At 44.7% G+C, this 18,802-nt stretch overlaps 1 protein-coding gene across 1 annotated transcript; it reads left to right on the top strand.

The window, feature by feature from the left end:
• The first annotated feature begins 5,845 nt into the window (after window positions 1-5,845).
• LOC124126662 lies at window positions 5,846-18,555 on the top strand. The gene is made up of 5 exons (XM_046490160.2): window positions 5,846-6,183; window positions 13,731-13,793; window positions 15,413-15,475; window positions 15,956-16,162; window positions 18,272-18,555. Exons 1-5 carry the CDS (start codon window positions 6,015-6,017, stop codon window positions 18,553-18,555), a joined length of 786 nt encoding a protein of 261 aa, XP_046346116.2. The 5' UTR covers window positions 5,846-6,014.
• The last annotated feature ends 247 nt before the right edge of the window (window positions 18,556-18,802 follow it).

Below are 18,802 nucleotides of genomic sequence, written 5' to 3'. Positions count from 1 at the left end.
ACAAGTGGTAGACAGAGGGGAGACAGGTTCTGGACAAGCGGTATAGAGAGGGAAGACAAGTGCTGGACATGTGGTAGACAGAGGGGAGACAAAGGGTAGACATGTGGTAGACAGAGGGGAGACAAAGGGTAGACAAGTGCTGGACAAGTAGTAGACAGAGGGGAGACAAGTGCTTGACAAGTGGTAGACAGAGGGGAGACAAGGGCTGGACAAGTGGTAGACAGAGGGGAGGCAGGTTCTGGACAAGCGGTAGACAGAGGGGAGACAAGTGCTGGACATGTGGTAGACAGGGGGGAGACGAGTGCTGGACAAGTGGTAGACAGAGGATAGACAGAGTGGATACAAGTGCTGGACAAGTGGTAGACAGAGGGGAGAAAAGTGCTGAACAAGTGGTAGACAGAGGATAGACAGGTTCTGGACAAGCGGTAGACAGAGGGAAGACAAGTGCTGGACATGTGGAGGACAGAGGGGAGACAAAGGGGAGACAAGTGCTGGACAAGTAGTAGACAGAGGGGAGACAAGTGCTGGACAAGTGGTAGACAGAGGGGAGACAAGCGCTGGACAAGTGGTAGACAGAGGGGAGACAAGTGCTGAACAAGTGGTAGAAAGAGGGTAGACAAGTGCTGGACAAGTGGTAGACAGAGGGGAGACAAGTGCTGAAAAAGCGGTAGTCAGAGGGGAGACTAGTGCTGGACAAGTGGTAGACAGAGAGGAGACAAGTGCTGGACAAGTGGTAGACAGAGGGGAGACAAGTGCTGGACAAGTAGTAGACAGAGGGGAGACAAGTGCTGGACAAGTAGTAGACAGAGGGGAGATAAATGCTGGACAAGTGGTAGACAGAGGATAGACAGAGAGGAGACAAGTGCTGGACAAGTGGTAGACAGAGAGGAGACAAGTGCTGGACAAGTGGTAGACAGAGGGGAGACAAGTGCTGGACAAGTGGTAGACAGAGGGGAGAAAAGTGCTGAACAAGTGGTAGACAGAGGACAGACAGAGAGGAGACAAGTGCTGGACAAGTGTTAGACAGAGGGGAGACAAGTGCTGGACAAGTGGTAGACAGAGGGGAGACAAATGCTTGACAAGTGGTAGACAGAGGTAAGAAAAGTGCTGAACAAGTGGTAGACAGAGGATAGACAGAGAGGAGACAAGTGCTGGACAAGTGGTAGACAGAGGGGAGACAAGCGCTGGACAAGTGGTAGACAGAGGGGAGTCAAGTGCTGAACCAAGTGGTAGACAGAGGGGAGAAAAGTGCTGGACAAGTGGTAGACCGAGGGGAGACAAGTGCTGGACAAGTGGTAGACAGAGGGGAGACAAGTGCTGAACAAGTGGTAGACAGAGGGGAGACAAGTGCTGAACAAGTGGTAGACAGAGGGGAGACAAGTGCTGGACAAGTGGTAGACAGAGGATAGAGAAGCGTTGGACAAGTGGTAGACAGAGAGGAGACAAGTGCTGGACAAGTGTTAGACAGAGGGTAGACAGAGGGTAGACAAGTGCTGGACAAGTGGTAGACAGAGGGTAGACAAGTGCTGGACAAGTGGTAGAAAGAGGGGAGAGAAGTGCTGGACAAGTGTTAGACAGAGGGTAGACAGAGGGGAGACAAGTGCTGAAAAAGCGGTAGTCAGAGGGGAGACTAGTGCTGGACAAGTGGTAGACAGAGAGGAGACAAGTGCTGGACAAGTGGTAGACAGAGGGGAGACAAGTGCTGGACAAGTAGTAGACAGAGGGGAGATAAGTGCTGGACAAGTAGTAGACAGAGGGGAGACAAATGCTGGACAAGTGGTAGACAGAGGATAGGCAGAGAGGAGACAAGTGCTGCACAAGAGGTAGACAGAGAGGAGACAAGTGCTGGACAAGTGGTAGACAGAGGGGAGACAAGTGCTGGACAAGTGGTAGACAGGGGAGAGACAAGTGCTGGACAAGTGGTAGACAGAGAGGAGACAAGTGCTGGGCAAGTGGTAGACAGAGGGGAGAGAAGCGCTGGACAAGTGGTAGACAGAGGGGAGACAAGTGCTGGACAAGTGGTAGACAGAGGGGAGACAAGTGCTGGACAAGTGGTAGACAGAGGGGAGAAAAGTGCTGAACAAGTGGTAGACAGAGGATAGACAGAGAGGAGACAAGTGCTGGACAAGTGGTAGACAGAGGGGAGACAAGTGCTGGACAAGTGGTGGACAGAGGGGAGAGAAGCGCTGGACAAGTGGTAGACAGAGGGGAGACAAGTGCTGGACAAGTGGTAGACAGAGGGGAGACAAGTGCTGGACAAGTGGTAGACAGAGGGGAGAAAAGTGCTGAACAAGTGGTAGACAGAGGATAGACAGAGAGGAGACAAGTGCTGGACAAGTGGTAGACAGAGGGGAGACAAGTGCTGGACAAGTAGTAGACAGAGGGGAGACAAATGCTGGACAAGTGGTAGACAGAGGATAGACAGAGAGGAGACAAGTGCTGGACAAGTGGTAGACAGAGAGGAGACAAGTGCTGGACAAGTGGAAGACATTGGGGAGACAAGTGCTGGACAAGTGGTAGACAGAGGGGAGAAAAGTGCTGAACAAGTGGTAGACAGAGGATAGACAGAGAGGAGACAAGTGCTGGACAAGTGGTAGACAGAGGGGAGACAAGCGCTGGACAAGTGGTAGACAGAGGGGAGACAAGTGCTGAACAAGTGGTAGAAAGAGGGTAGACAAGTGCTGGACAAGTGGTAGACAGAGGGGAGACAAGTGCTGAAAAAGCGGTAGTCAGAGGGGAGACTAGTGCTGGACAAGTGGTAGACAGAGAGGAGACAAGTGCTGGACAAGTGGTAGACAGAGGGGAGACAAGTGCTGGACAAGTAGTAGACAGAGGGGAGACAAGTGCTGGACAAGTAGTAGACAGAGGGGAGATAAATGCTGGACAAGTGGTAGACAGAGGATAGACAGAGAGGAGACAAGTGCTGGACAAGTGGTAGACAGAGAGGAGACAAGTGCTGGACAAGAAATAGACAGAGGGGAGACAAGTGCTGGACAAGTGGTAGACAGAGGGGAGAAAAGTGCTGAACAAGTGGTAGACAGAGGATAGACAGAGAGGAGACAAGTGCTGGACAAGTGGTAGACAGAGAGGAGACAAGTGCTGGACAAGAAATAGACAGAGGGGAGACAAGTGCTGAAAAAGCGGTAGTCAGAGGGGAGACTAGTGCTGGACAAGTGGTAGACAGAGAGGAGACAAGTGCTGGACAAGTGGTAGACAGAGGGGAGACAAGTGCTGGACAAGTAGTAGACAGAGGGGAGATAAGTGCTGGACAAGTAGTAGACAGAGGGGAGACAAATGCTGGACAAGTGGTAGACAGAGGATAGGCAGAGAGGAGACAAGTGCTGCACAAGAGGTAGACAGAGAGGAGACAAGTGCTGGACAAACGGTAGACAGAGGGGAGACAAGTGCTGGACAAGTGGTAGACAGGGGAGAGACAAGTGCTGGACAAGTGGTAGACAGAGAGGAGACAAGTGCTGGGCAAGTGGTAGACAGAGGGGAGAGAAGCGCTGGACAAGTGGTAGACAGAGGGGAGACAAGTGCTGGACAAGTGGTAGACAGAGGGGAGACAAGTGCTGGACAAGTGGTAGACAGAGGGGAGAAAAGTGCTGAACAAGTGGTAGACAGAGGATAGACAGAGAGGAGACAAGTGCTGGACAAGTGGTAGACAGAGGGGAGACAAGTGCTGGACAAGTGGTGGACAGAGGGGAGAGAAGCGCTGGACAAGTGGTAGACAGAGGGGAGACAAGTGCTGGACAAGTGGTAGACAGAGGGGAGACAAGTGCTGGACAAGTGGTAGACAGAGGGGAGAAAAGTGCTGAACAAGTGGTAGACAGAGGATAGACAGAGAGGAGACAAGTGCTGGACAAGTGGTAGACAGAGGGGAGACAAGTGCTGGACAAGTAGTAGACAGAGGGGAGACAAATGCTGGACAAGTGGTAGACAGAGGATAGACAGAGAGGAGACAAGTGCTGGACAAGTGGTAGACAGAGAGGAGACAAGTGCTGGACAAGTGGTAGACATTGGGGAGACAAGTGCTGGACAAGTGGTAGACAGAGGGGAGAAAAGTGCTGAACAAGTGGTAGACAGAGGATAGACAGAGAGGAGACAAGTGCTGGACAAGTGGTAGACAGAGGGGAGACAAGCGCTGGACAAGTGGTAGACAGAGGGGAGACAAGTGCTGAACAAGTGGTAGAAAGAGGGTAGACAAGTGCTGGACAAGTGGTAGACAGAGGGGAGACAAGTGCTGAAAAAGCGGTAGTCAGAGGGGAGACTAGTGCTGGACAAGTGGTAGACAGAGAGGAGACAAGTGCTGGACAAGTGGTAGACAGAGGGGAGACAAGTGCTGGACAAGTAGTAGACAGAGGGGAGACAAGTGCTGGACAAGTAGTAGACAGAGGGGAGATAAATGCTGGACAAGTGGTAGACAGAGGATAGACAGAGAGGAGACAAGTGCTGGACAAGTGGTAGACAGAGAGGAGACAAGTGCTGGACAAGAAATAGACAGAGGGGAGACAAGTGCTGGACAAGTGGTAGACAGAGGGGAGAAAAGTGCTGAACAAGTGGTAGACAGAGGATAGACAGAGAGGAGACAAGTGCTGGACAAGTGGTAGACAGAGGGGATACAAGTGCTGGACAAGTGGTAGACAGAGGGGAGACAAGTGCTTGACAAGTGGTAGACAGAGGGGAGAAAAGTGCTGAACAAGTGGTAGACAGAGGATAGACAGAGAGGAGACAAGTGCTGGACAAGTGGTAGACAGAGGGTAGACAAGTGCTGGACAAGTAGTAGACAGAGGGGAGACAAATGCTGGACAAGTGGTAGACAGAGGATAGACAGAGAGGAGACAAATGCTGGACAAGTGGTAGATAGAGGGGAGACAAGTGCTGGACAAGTGGTAGACAGAGGGGAGACAAGTGCTGGACAAGTGGTAGACAGAGGGGAGAAAAGTGCTGAATAAGTGGTAGACAGAGGATAGACAGAGAGGAGACAAGTGCTGGACAAGTGGTAGACAGAGGGGAGACAAGCGCTGGACAAGTGGTAGACAGAGGGGAGTCAAGTGCTGAACCAAGTGGTAGACAGAGGGGAGAAAAGTGCTGGACAAGTGGTAGACAGAGGGGAGACAAGTGCTGGACAAGTGGTAGACAGAGGGGAGACAAGTGCTGAACAAGTGGTAGACAGAGGGGAGACAAGTGCTTGACAAGTGGTAAACAGAGGGGAGACAAGTGCTGGACAAGTGGTAGATAGAGGGTAGAGAAGCGCTGGACAAGTGGTAGACAGAGAGGAGAGAAGTGCTGGACAAGTGTTAGACAGAGGGTAGACAGAGGGTAGACAAGTGCTGGACAAGTGGTAGACAGAGGGTAGACAAGTGCTGGACAAGTGGTAGAAAGAGGGGAGAGAAGTGCTGGACAAGTGTTAGACAGAGGGTAGACAGAGGGTAGACAAGTGCTGGACAAGTGGTAGAAAGAGGGGAGACAAGTGCTGGACAAGTGGTAGACAGAGGGTAGAGAAGCGCTGGACAAGTGGTAGACAGAGGGGAGACAAGTGCTGGACAAGTGGTAGACAGAGGGTAGACAGAGGGTAGACAAGTGCTGGACAAGTGGTAGGCAGAGGGTAGACAGAGAGTAGACAAAGGTTAGACAAGTGCTGGCCAAGTGGTAGCAAGAGGATAGACAGAGGGTAGATAAGCGCTGGATAAGTGGTAGACAGAGGGGAGACAAGTGCGTGCGTCATGAGGAGAAGAACGCTGGAGAGGAAGGGGCTAATGACTACTTCAGTTACAGCGGAAACTCACTTGACTTGGGATTGTTTGTCAGTTCAATGTACAAGTACAAATACGCATGTAATGCAGCATGTTCATAGCACTAGAGTTACCATCACGTCACTCTTATTCATATTACATGTGCAGAGTATTTTGACGGACAGCTAAGTCTGCCTATAAAGATAAAGTACTCCTCAATCAAGCACACATTCACTCGGATGACATTCAGTCCCTAAAGGAAACGACCCTGTCAACAGCATGGTGTTCCGACTTTGTCTCTGTGTAGTCTTGTTGTATGCTTGTGGATATGCTACCAAATCCACTGACTACTGTAAGGTTCTGGTCAACTACGACACCTTTAAGACATCCGTGGACAACTTTCTGGCTTCCAGGGATGAAACCTGTGGAAACTCGGACGTGCGCAGTGGTGAGTATATTGAAGCCATTACCTAGCCACCCACACGGCTTTCTTACCGTGTTAGTTTTGTCTCCTGGATGTTCCTGCTTGTCAATCGTTGGTTTGTCTGGTCCAAACTTATTTACCCGCCTCCAAAATGTAACCCTAAATATTGTACGGCAGTATTTATCCTTTCTGAGTGAGTTTGATAACACCCTACAACACCTACAACACCAAAAGTTGTATTAAGTGCAAAGGTCACCGGATGTTATGTCCCAGACAGGAGAGGTCTACTGATAATTTGTCGTTACAAAAAAATAACAGAACATTTTGAAATATTTCGCCTGCCACATGCAGACTATACACAAATCAACACATAGTATCAGTAATCACAACTAATATGACATTTTAATGTGACTTTGACGGTATTATTGGCATATTTTTAAATCCGTTTGACCTTGTATACTCTCGTGACCCGGAAACAGTGGAAGATTTTACAAAACGCCACATGAGGTTTCGCGGTAGCTTTTATTTAAAGTTATGTTAAGGATCACAATGTGCTTTTACGTTTAATATTGAGGTGTATGAAACATTATGCTGGTGGATATAGGCTTATGACTCTCTTGTGATTGATTATTGTGAATGAAGCCGTACATCTTTACACAGGATCGGGTGGTCATGCTCAGACATCGTTGATGCATGTCATCGCATCCCAAGTGCGTGGATCGATGCTCATGATATGAATCACTGGACTGTCTGGTCCAGACTCGAATATTTACAGACCGCCGTTATACACGTAGAATATTGCAAACAACCAAAGAAAACGTCTTTAGATATTGTTGATCACCTTTACTAAATATTATATATTGATATAATTATAAACATTTTCGGTATTACTCCCACACATTACGTTTTGGATATTTGAAAGATTTTTGCTTTAATAAATAATTCATATTAAAATATATCAAGCTGTAAATAAATTATATAAATTTCCAATAACATTTATAGATTTATTCCTTAACTTAAAATACCGCCATGGTTGTGAACTGATGATACATTTGTAAATGCTTAGATATTTTCAACTGTTTACAAGTGTTAACATTTCAGTTTTTTTTATATATTTTCCAAGATAATTATGTATAAAGACACTAAAAATTGTTCAATGTATCCGCAAAATGTAGCTGATCAATCTTCATTTATTATGTTTCATCTCAACATAGTGAGTGAGTATGGTTTTACGCCGCTTTTAGCAATATCACGGCGGGGGACACCAGAAATGGGCTTTACACATTGTACCCATGTCGGGAATCGAACCCGGGTCTTCGGCGTGACGAACGAATGCTTTAACCACTAGGCTACCCGACCGCCCCCATCTCAACATAGATTATATTAAGAAGTATATATTTGGTGTCATTATTTAATTTTAGTTTTAGCATTCCGTGCAGAATAAAATAAATGAATAAATAAATAGATAAGATCAATCCAATAACATATATGTACAAAACTCATGAAGTCATTGTTTTTGTGTATAATGTCTTGTTTATGAAAACAAACACAGTTAAAATATGGATGTTATGCGATTAATTCTTTGGTAACAGGGGGCACGGGTGGCCCAGTCGTCTAAGGCGCCGGGATTCGTCGTGCCGAGTTGCGCCCCTTGGGCACGCCAGAAACCTATGATTTTGGGTTCGAATCCCCGAATATGTTTCTAGGTTAGTCAGCACCCTGCTCGTGGGTTTCACCGAAGTGGTAAATGTCTGAGACCTGCATTACTTCGGGGTTTCTTCCCACATTAAGCTCACACGCCATGATAAACTGGAATACTGTTAAAAGCGGCGTTAAATCCAACTCACTCACTCACTCACTCTTTCATAACTGTGACGCGAGAGATTAGATAGATTTATGGCAATTAAATCAATTATTCCTGGAACGTTTTTAAATACTTTTTTTTTTAAGCTTTAGACAAAATATGAGCCGTAAGAATACTCCTTTTAAAATGTAAACAGTTATCCTAGAGACGAGAAATATTTCTTTATCCCCAAGTTTCACGAAATCTATTTGAAATATAGTGATTTTGTACCCATTATAATTTGGAATACGTTTTGATTTTAGCAACCTTAAGTTATTTTACCATCACTTTCCAGTCAAAAGAATACAACTGACTAAGGTTTAACTTATTAAACTGGCCTCAACTGGGGATTCTCAGGTAAAAGTTGCAACGACATCTTTAATATTCGGATGAATTGTCATTGCAATGAAATCCCAATAACAACAGTATATTGTTATTATTTTGCCATATCTATAATTTATATCACTCCTCTACGTCAGAAAATAATTAGGTCCTGGTAGGAAATATCTGTCGAAATAAAAGAGAAGGTTTTACTTTCTCTTTGTAAATTTCCAGAAGGTGTTCTATTCGATTTATAGAGATCTGTTTGTGGGCCGAAATTTGGCTGATACGTTTTTAACTCGAGATATTTTCATTTTTAGGTAAATAAACTATTGAAAATCTTGAGATTTAGAATGCTGAGTATTTTCAGCATACCATACGTAATTTAAAGATGTAAAACGCCTACCCGGTTATTGCGATGTTCATTTCCGGGTGTCCTGATGCTGTTCGCATGTATCACATCAAGCTCTAAGGAAGACTGTCATATGCTGTTATAGTCATACACTACACAGCCGATTGTCCAATACCGTGAGTGAGTTGAACAGTATGCCAGTTATACATTTGACACGGTGTGTCAGTTTAATGTGGGAGGAAAACCCGAACTGGTGCAGGTCTCAGACGTTTACCACTTCGATGAAACCAACGAGCACGGGTGTGGTGCTGACAAACCTAGAAACACAATAGGGGCCAACCGGGGTTCGAACCCACGATCACTGTTTGAAATAAGTAACTGTAATCTGCATAGCAGAGGGATGTGTCATCTCAATTAACTAGGTGATGTGGTTTGACATGGTTACATATCATCACTATGTTAGCCATTGTGTGTTGAAATGATTATATTTCCTTATTGCAGATTTAGAACTATTGAGGAAAGTTGGTTACCTGTTTCATATTTGTTACTAATGATGTCCTCTACTGATGCACACACACACACACACACACACACACACACACACACACACACACACACACACACACACACACACACACACACACACACACACACACACACACACACACACACACAATATTGGAATATTTGACAACAGCTTCTCTGAAGTGTCTGTCTTTGTTCACTTGCAAAACTGTGGGCTACATAACCAGGTGAGCTACAGTGCCATGTGCGAGTTCTTAGTATGCACAGGTTTGTTATCCGATTACAGTAAACTACGGTTATAACGCTTTCAAAGGGACCACTATTTTTAGTTCGTTATAACCGTAGTTCGTTATAAGCATATATACATCAAATGTACAGCACATGAACAGGATCATAACACATTTCGATATCTCCGTCAGTTCGTTATAAGCGTGTTCATGTGATATTAGTCTGTAACAGTTATGGACATCTGTTATATATGGGCGAAAACAGTTACAATCTGAAAAGAGAAAGATGAGTTACGTGTCTGATTTAATGTACACACGATGAATAGAGAAACATATCCTTGATACATTCCATCTAAACATACTAAATATAAAAAAGGTTATTCTGCCATACAAAACAATATAGATGAGATATCCGTCAGTTCGTTATAAGCGTGTTCATTATAAACGTAGTTTACTGTTCATCAACTAGCTCACTCCTTAAGGAATGAAGTTTTAACTTCTGAATTATTATCTTCAAGATGTAGGCCTACGTACTTCATATATATATGATGTATGTAGGCCTACATCTTGTGAACATATAATATTGTGTACATGGGAGACTTATGGGATATTTCCTGTAATTTGCACGCTTCCTGTAATATTAGCACGCTTACATCCGAGGACTGCAGGATTGTTATCAAACTCTCCCTTGGATCAGCATTAGTTTGAACATTGTGAAATGGGAAATATTTTGAACGAATGGAGCATATCAGTGAATTCATTTTTAATCACATGTTAGTAACATAATGTGCAAAAGGATAAAAGTGCAGCGTCTTTTCGATGTTTGCTCTCCTCTCTATACCATACATAATTTCCAGTTCGCCAATCCTTTATAAAGTAAGCATACGTCCATGTTCTGTTAATAGCATACTTAACAAGAAGGGCTCCGATGTTAACAAACTCTTCACCATGTTGTGTTTGACAATCTTTAACACTTTAATCTTTGATCAATTTATTTTACAACTATTCAGTGTCACCAACACCCTGATGTTTCCAAACGAAACCATAACCAAAATAATATAATATATTCTTGATATGTTAAACCCATGTTTATATTCCGACTGACTGCATCTAGCTCGACTAACATATCGTAACACTCTTCTTGAGACATATTAAGGATTTTAAACCAGTATTTTGTACATCTAGTGAAAGTAGCAACATGTCGTGAATACCAAAATGAAAATTATATCTGTGAGGTCGTGTATATATCTAATACACGTTATCTGTGAGCTCGTATATGTGACAATTAGTGTATAATTTGCAAGGGGTAGGAAAACTGAAATATGTTTGAGGGGTAATAATATTTGTTTTAGTGACAACTGTCACCCCTTCCATAACGAACGGCGGTACATAGAGACAACTGTCACCCCTTTCATAACGAACGGTGGGACATAGAGACAACTGTCACCCCCTTCCATAACGAACGGCGGCACATAGAGACAACTGTAACCCTTCCATAACGAACGGCGGTACATAGGGACAACTGTCACCCCTTCCATAACGAACGGCGGGACATAGAGGCAACGGTCACCCCTTCGAGAACAAACGGCGGCACATAGAGACAACTGTCACCCCTTCCATAACGAACGGCGGCACATAGAGACAACTGTCACCCCTTCCATAACGAACGGCGGTCCATGGAGACAACTGTCACCCCTTCCATAACGAACGGCGGTACATCGAGACAATTGTCACCCCTTCCATAACGAACGGCGGTACATAGAGACAACTGTCACCCCTTCCATAACGAACGGCGGTACATAGAGACAACTGTCACCCCTTCCATAACGAACGGCGGTACATAGAGACAACTGTCACCCCCTCTATTACGAACGGCGGTACATAGAGACAACTGTCACCCCTTCAATAACGGCGGTACATAGAGACAAGTGTCACCCCTTCCATAACGAACGGCGGTACATAGAGACAACTGTCTCCCCTTCCATAACGAACGGCGGTCCATGGAGACAACTGTCACCCCTTCCATAACGAACGGCGGCACATAGAGACAACTGTCACCCTTTCCATAACGAACGGCGGTACATAGAGACAACTGTCACCCCTTCCATAACGAATGGGGTCACATAGAGACAACTGTCATCCCTTCCATAATAAACGGCGGTTCATAGAGACAACTGTCATCCCTTCCATAACGAACGGCGGCACATAGAGACAGCTGTCATCCCTTCCATAACCAACGGCGGCACATAGAGACGACTGTCACCCCCTTCCATAACGAACGGCGGCACATAGAGACAACTGTCATCCCTTCCAGAACGAACGGCGGCACATAGAGACAACTGTCACCCCTTCCATAACGAACGGCGGTACATAGAGACAACTGTCACCCCTTCCATAACGAACGGCGGCACATAGAGACAACTGTCACCCCTTCCATAACGAACGGCGGCACATAGAGACAACTGTCACACCTTCCATAACGAACGGCGGCACATAGAGACAACTGTCACCCCTTCCGTAACGGCGGTACATAGAGACAACTGTCACCCCTTCCATAACGAACGGCGGTACATAGAGACAACTGTCACCCCTTCCATAACGAAAGGGGGCACATAGAGACAACTGTCATCCCTCCCATAATAAACGGCGGTTCATAGAGACAACTGTCATCCCTTCCATAACGAACGGCGGCACATAGAGACAGCTGTCATCCCTTCCATAACCAACGGCGGCACATAGAGACGACTGTCACCCCCTTCCAGAACGAACGGCGGCACATAGAGACAACTGTCACCCCTTCCATAACGAACGGCGGTACATAGAGACAACTGTCACCCTTTCCATAACGAACGGCGGTACATAGAGACAACTGTCACCCCTTCCATAACGAACGGCGGTCCATGGAGACAACTGTCACCCCTTCCATAACGAACGGCGGTCCATGGAGACAACTGTCACCCCTTCCATAACGAACGGCGGCACATAGAGACAACTGTCACCCCTTCCATAACGAACGGCGGTCCATGGAGACAACTGTCACCCCTTCCATAACGAACGGCGGTACATAGAGACAATTGTCACCCCTTCCATAACGAACGGCGGTACATAGAGACAACTGTCACCCCTTCCATGACGAACGGCGGCACATAGAGACAACTGTCACCCCTTCCATAACGAACGGCGGTACATAGAGACAACTGTCACCCCTTCCATAACGAACGGCGGTACATAAAGACAACTGTCACCCCCTCTATTACGAACGGCGGTACATAGAGACAACTGTCACCCCTTCCATAACGGCGGTACATTGAGACAACTGTAACCCTTCCATAACGAACGGCGGTACATAGAGACAACAGTCACCCCTTCCATAACGAACGGCGGTACATAGAGACAACTGGTTAACCAACATTTATTAACAGTTTCGACATATTCAGCAACAGCGTGATCATTTAGTTCTAATTGAAATGTACATAGTCCTAACACATTCTCAGTAATCAATAATTTGTCAACACACAAACAAAAACAGAATAAACACATTTTTGTTGAACAGGTAAACAATATTTTGACATTAAAAACATTAAGAGCGATCTGTTAATAACCTCAAAAGGGAAATTGGGAAACTCACGAAGGACTTCTCAAATAATCCATAATTATTTCCTATATTTCACCTAGAATTGGCCTCCTTTTGGATCAGGAATGACACACAAGATACTGGTGTCATAACGGTACCAATATCTGTCCTTTTAGGCCAAAAGAAAGAATTGTTTTTGTTGATATGTTGCATGCATTCTACTACAGATCATGTGATCACCACAATGTTTTCTATGAGCTTGTGCATATAATCGACTTAAGTTATCCGTGGGTTGGTGTATACGTTTAACACATACACCTATGATACTGTTTGCCGGTTTGCAGTTTAACGCCGCACTCAGCAATATTCCAGGAGGTATATAGCGGCGGTCTGTAAATAATCGGGGCTGGACCAGACAATCCAGTGATTGATAGCATGAGCATCGATCCACGCAATTGGGATACGATGACATGCTTTAACCAAGTCAGCGAGCCTGTTATCGGCTCTGTTATCTATGAGTTCGTGTATATATTTAAGACATGTTATCTAGGGGCTTGTGTATATATTTTATACGTGATATCGGAGTGCAGGCTTAATTGTTGCAATCTATATAGTTGCCTCTGTATAGGGTTAGCATAGTCATCTGTGACTAATTCTCCTCCAGAATACCCTGCGGCAGTAACCGCCAAGGATCATGTTTATTTACTCTTTCGCAAATTTTACTTTCAGAAAGAAAAGAAACATGTCTGGACGCTGTGGACAACCGTATAAATGACCTCGAGAAGGAAGTCGGTAACTGGTCTTTTCTTAAATAGCATTATGTTATATTCGTTCATACTGCCCAGGGGGCACGGGTGGCACAGTTGTCTAAGGCGCCGCGATTCGCTGTGTAGAGTTGCGTCCCTTGGGCACGCCAGAAATCTATGATTGTGGGTTCGAATCCCGATTCCCGTCGAATAACGAAGGGCGTTAAACTCAACTCACTCACTCGCTCATACTGTCTCGTCGTACAGTGGTGTAGTAGATAGAGCGTAAATTCGGTGGTTCATTCCCATTTCAAAACAAAGCACGGTCAGCTGTGACATGGTGTGCACAGAGCACTTATACACAGGGAATGCTGCGCTATACAAATGCATATATTATTATTATTACTATTATTATTATTATTATGGTGTGTCAGTAGACTAGACTTACGAACGACGACGTCCGCACTGGTTCCGTAAGCTTTATTTACAGTCAAGCAAAAGTGTGTGTTTTTGTGCAGCTGATAAGTAATCAATCAATGTGTTTTGTTCACATTAAAAACCACATGTGTGAGTGTCATGCTCCAAACAACACCCAAACTTCCAAATTGTGCGTCGTGCTTGAACATGCACATGCAAATTTTGAATCATAAAGTCGAGAAGATGTCTTCTTGAATGTGCATTGTAAGATGCGCCATGTCATTTTAGAATAAAGCTGTTCTTCAAATGAAGCACACTTATTTTTGTCCGTTAGTATATGTCCATTGCACATTAGTTTGAGACGGACAGAAAATCCTTGGTGTAACTTTAGTGTTTACCCTAAATGGTTTGGAATCGGCATGAAAATGATCTGATCTGTCCTGATGTGTGACTAGTACTCTACATAAATAACGAATTGATGACACTGTCACGCCATAGTCATTGTCATCAATATGGATATCAGTTTTAGGTTATCAAAGATCAATTAAGTTCTTAGAAAATTGTTTTTGAGGCATTTGGAAGACATATCCAAATTTGACGTTTCAGTGAAAAAAAAGTTATCTGATTCTTTATTGTGTTTGTACAATATGTTCCCGTAATTGTTCCGATGAAAAGTTGACTTGCTGTTGCATGTGTTTGTGACGTTTGCAACCGATTTGCAAGACGATCATCATTTTGCGAACACCTGGTATCACCACATATTCTAAAATTATGAGAGTTGTTTTAGCGTTTGTTTGTTTTGTTCCAGTCAATCATACACGCATGTTATATATTCCCTTTTGTTCCAGTCAATCATACACGCATGTTATATATTCCATTTTGTTCCAGTCAATCATACACGCATGTAATATATTCCCTTTTGTTCCAGTCAATCATACACGCATGTAATATATTCCCTTTTGTTCCAGTGAAGCATACACGCATGTAATATATTCCCTTTTGTTCCAGTCAATCATACACGCATGTAATATATTCCCTTTTGTTCCAGTGAAGCATACACGCATGTAACATATTCCCTTTTGTTCCAGTCAATCATACACGCATGTAATATATTCCCTTTTGTTCCAGTGAAGCATACACGCATGTAATATATTCCCTTTTGTTCCAGTGAAGCATACACGCATGTAATATATTCCCTTTTGTTCCAGTCAATCATACACGCATGTAATATATTCCCTTTTGTTCCAGTGAAGCTGTTACGTGACAATGAATACAAAGAGATTCGTCTCAGTTACCTGGAGACAGAAATAGGTAATTATTTTTGTAATTTACTCTATTTTTCTCTCATCTAATACATACTATCCTCTTAAATACCCCGGGGACCCAATCGTCTTAGGTACCGTAATTCGCTGTGCAGAGTTGCTTCCCTTGAGATGCCAGAATCCTATGATTTTGAGGGATCGAATTCCGGTGTGTCCGGTTGTGTAATCAAAGCTGTAATCATCTCAGAAAGTTTGTTAATATACTCTATTTTTTTCTCTTGTCTAATATCTACTATCCTCTTAAATACCCTTGGGACCTTATGTGATATTCTGATTGATGAGCTAGGGATTCACACTAACTGCAAATCGGAATGATCTGTGTGTGAGCTAAACTGGTGAAGTAATCCTGCTTGGGCATTGGGCAGGACCCGTGCACTCACTGTACCCAAACATTGAGAATCTCACCAGCTCCTCGCTGGGAAAAGCCACCCGCATCGTCGTAATGTTTATGTGAACATATACTTTACAGCCAATCTGACGTCTGAACTGAGTGTAGATTGTGGCTCGCCGACTCCTATAGAAGGCACAGACGTTGTCTACGAGTCAAGAGGTCTTCTTGCCATCGCAAACTACACATGCAGGAAGGGTTTGCTGAACATCAGTCCTCGTGACACGGTGATGAGCGTCTGCCAGAAAGACCGGTCCTGGACGAAGGTTATCATGAAGTGTGTCAACAGTAAGGATGTAACCTACTTGAATGTCTGTCTGAAAATGTCTGAAACATTGATGAAGCTAGAAGTATGACTATTCCCCGTTAATCATGATTGCAAATTGCCTACTACTACTCTACTCTAGTCTAGTCTACTCTTCTCTTTTCTTCTCTACTCTACTCTACTCTACTCTACTACTACTACTACTACCACCACTCTACTCTACTCTACTCTACACTACTCTACTCTACTCTACTCTAGTCTACTCTAGTCTAGTCTAGTCTACTCTACTCTACTCTTCTCTACTCTATTCTACTCCAGTCTACCCTACCCTACTCTACTCTACTCTACTACTACTACTACTACTACTACTACTACTACTACTACTACTACCACCACTCTACTCTACTCTATTCAACTTTACTCTACTCTACTCTACTCTACTCTACTCTACTCTACTCTACTCTACTCTACTCTACTCTACCCTACCCTACTCTACTCTACTCTACTCTACACTACTACTACTACTACTACTACTACTACTACCGCCACTCTACTCTACTCTACTCTACAATTGCTACTGCTACTACTACTATTACTGCTGCTACTACCCCTGCTACTACTACTACTACCACAACAACTACTACTGCTACACTACTACTCTAGTCTACTATGCAGCTACTACTACAACGTCTACAACTGCTACTACTCCACTCCACTCCACTCCACTCCACTCCACCCCACAACGCTCAACTCCGCTCCACTCCACTCCACTCCACTCCATTCCACTCCACTCCACTCCACTCCACTCCACTCCACTCCACTCCACTCCACTCCACTCCACTCCACTCCACTCCGTTCCATTCCATTCCACTCCGCTCCACTCCACTCCACTCCACCCCACTACTACTCCATTCAACTCCGCTCCAATCCAATCCGCTCCACTCCACTCCACTCTACACTACTACTCCCCTCTACTACTACTACTCAACTCCACTCCACTCCACGCCATTCTTCTCCACTCGACTCGACTCCACTCCACTCCACTTCACTCCATTCAACTCCACTCCACTCCACTCCACTCAACTCCACTCAACTCCACTCCACTCCACTCCACTCCACTCCACTCCACTCCACTCCATTCCACTCCACTCCATTCCACCCCACTCCAATCCTCTCCGCTCTACTACTACAACTACTACCACTACTCTTATCTACTCTACTCTACCTCTGCTACTGTTACTACTACTACTACTCTTACTACTATTCCAACAAGTACTACTGCTACACTACTACTCTAGTCTACTATGCTGCTACCACTACTACTACTACTACTACTACTGCTGCTACTACTGCTACTACGACTAATACTACAACAACTACTACTGCTACACTCCACTCCACTCCACTCCACTCCACTCCACTCCACTCCACTCCACTCTTCTCCACTCCACTCCACTCCACTCCACTCCACTCCACTCCACTCCTCTCCACTCTACTACTACAACTACTACCACTACTCTAATCTACTCTACTCTACCTTTGCTACTGCTACTACTACTACTACCTTTACTACTATTCCAACAAGTACTACTGCTACACTACTACTCTAGTCTACTATGCTGCTACTACTACTACTACTACTACTACTACTACTGCTGCTGCTGCTACTACTGCTACTACGACTAATGCTAAAACAAATACTACTGCTCCACTCCACTCCACTCCACTACTCTACCTTTGCTACTGCTACTACTACTACTACTGCTGCTACTACTGCTGCTACTATTACAACAACTACTTCTGCTACACTACTACTCTAGCCCACTATGCTGCTACTACTACTACTACTACTACTACTGCTGCTACTACTGCTGCTACCACTTTGGCTACTGATACTACGACTACTACTACTGATACTGATACTGCTGCTACCACTACCACTTCTACTACTTGTGTTCTACTACTACCACTACGAATACTACTACTGCCCATTCAGTGAACAGTTGCATATTTGGCTATTCTTTCTCTTGGTGGTATTTGTCTGTGTAACCGTAGAAGACCAATGCACCAGAGAAGACATGTGAGTATTGGCATCACTTTATGTATCAATGTATTTCTGTTGTCTTTGACAGTATCCGGCTGTGGGGTGGTATCTGATCCAAGAGTGTTATACACTGGCACTCAGTCAACAACCAGATCCGGGAAGACCTGCCAGCGGTGGGATGCTCAGGAACCACACTCTCACGACAAAACCAAAGACGCCAAGTTCGCTGTTCCAGGCTTTTACACCCCCCAAACTGTAACAGGATCTGCTAACTACTGCCGTGACCCAGCACGTGACGGATTCTTGTGGTGTTACACTACGAATCCAGCTGCACGCTGGGAAAAGTGTGATGTTCCTATTTGTCCAAACTGATCGCCATCGCGATACGTTGACAATCAGCTGAGTCACATACTTTAGCCATATAATAGCCATATTGGTCCACTCTCGCTACAAGTATGTGAGAAACCTAATCTGATGCAAAATACACAGAGCTTCAAACCTTCTTGGCTGCAACATTGTAGGTACCAGAACACTGTCGGGAGTTGCCGTCGGTGGTTTATCGTACCCAGACAGCGTTGATCACCATATCGATCACTGTTTTGTTAGGAGTTTGACACTA

Source organism: Haliotis rufescens, unplaced genomic scaffold (assembly GCF_023055435.1).
Source record: "Haliotis rufescens isolate VD_foot unplaced genomic scaffold, xgHalRufe1.0.p SCAF_100, whole genome shotgun sequence".
In the NCBI taxonomy this organism is placed as follows: Eukaryota; Metazoa; Mollusca; class Gastropoda; order Lepetellida; family Haliotidae; genus Haliotis; species Haliotis rufescens.
The sequence above is the reverse complement of the archived record's forward strand: the minus strand, read 5'-3'. Positions and strand labels throughout refer to the sequence as shown.

Excerpts from the sequence above, each read along its gene's own strand:
- LOC124126662 (XM_046490160.2), top strand. The coding sequence starts at position 6,015 with ATGGTGTTCCGACTTTGTCTCTGTGTAGTCTTGTTGTATGCTTGTGGA. Across the intron at positions 13,794-15,412 it reads TGACCTCGAGAAGGAAGTCG|TGAAGCTGTTACGTGACAAT; the intron begins GTAACTGGTCTT and ends CTTTTGTTCCAG. Across the intron at positions 15,476-15,955 it reads TTACCTGGAGACAGAAATAG|CCAATCTGACGTCTGAACTG; the intron begins GTAATTATTTTT and ends TATACTTTACAG.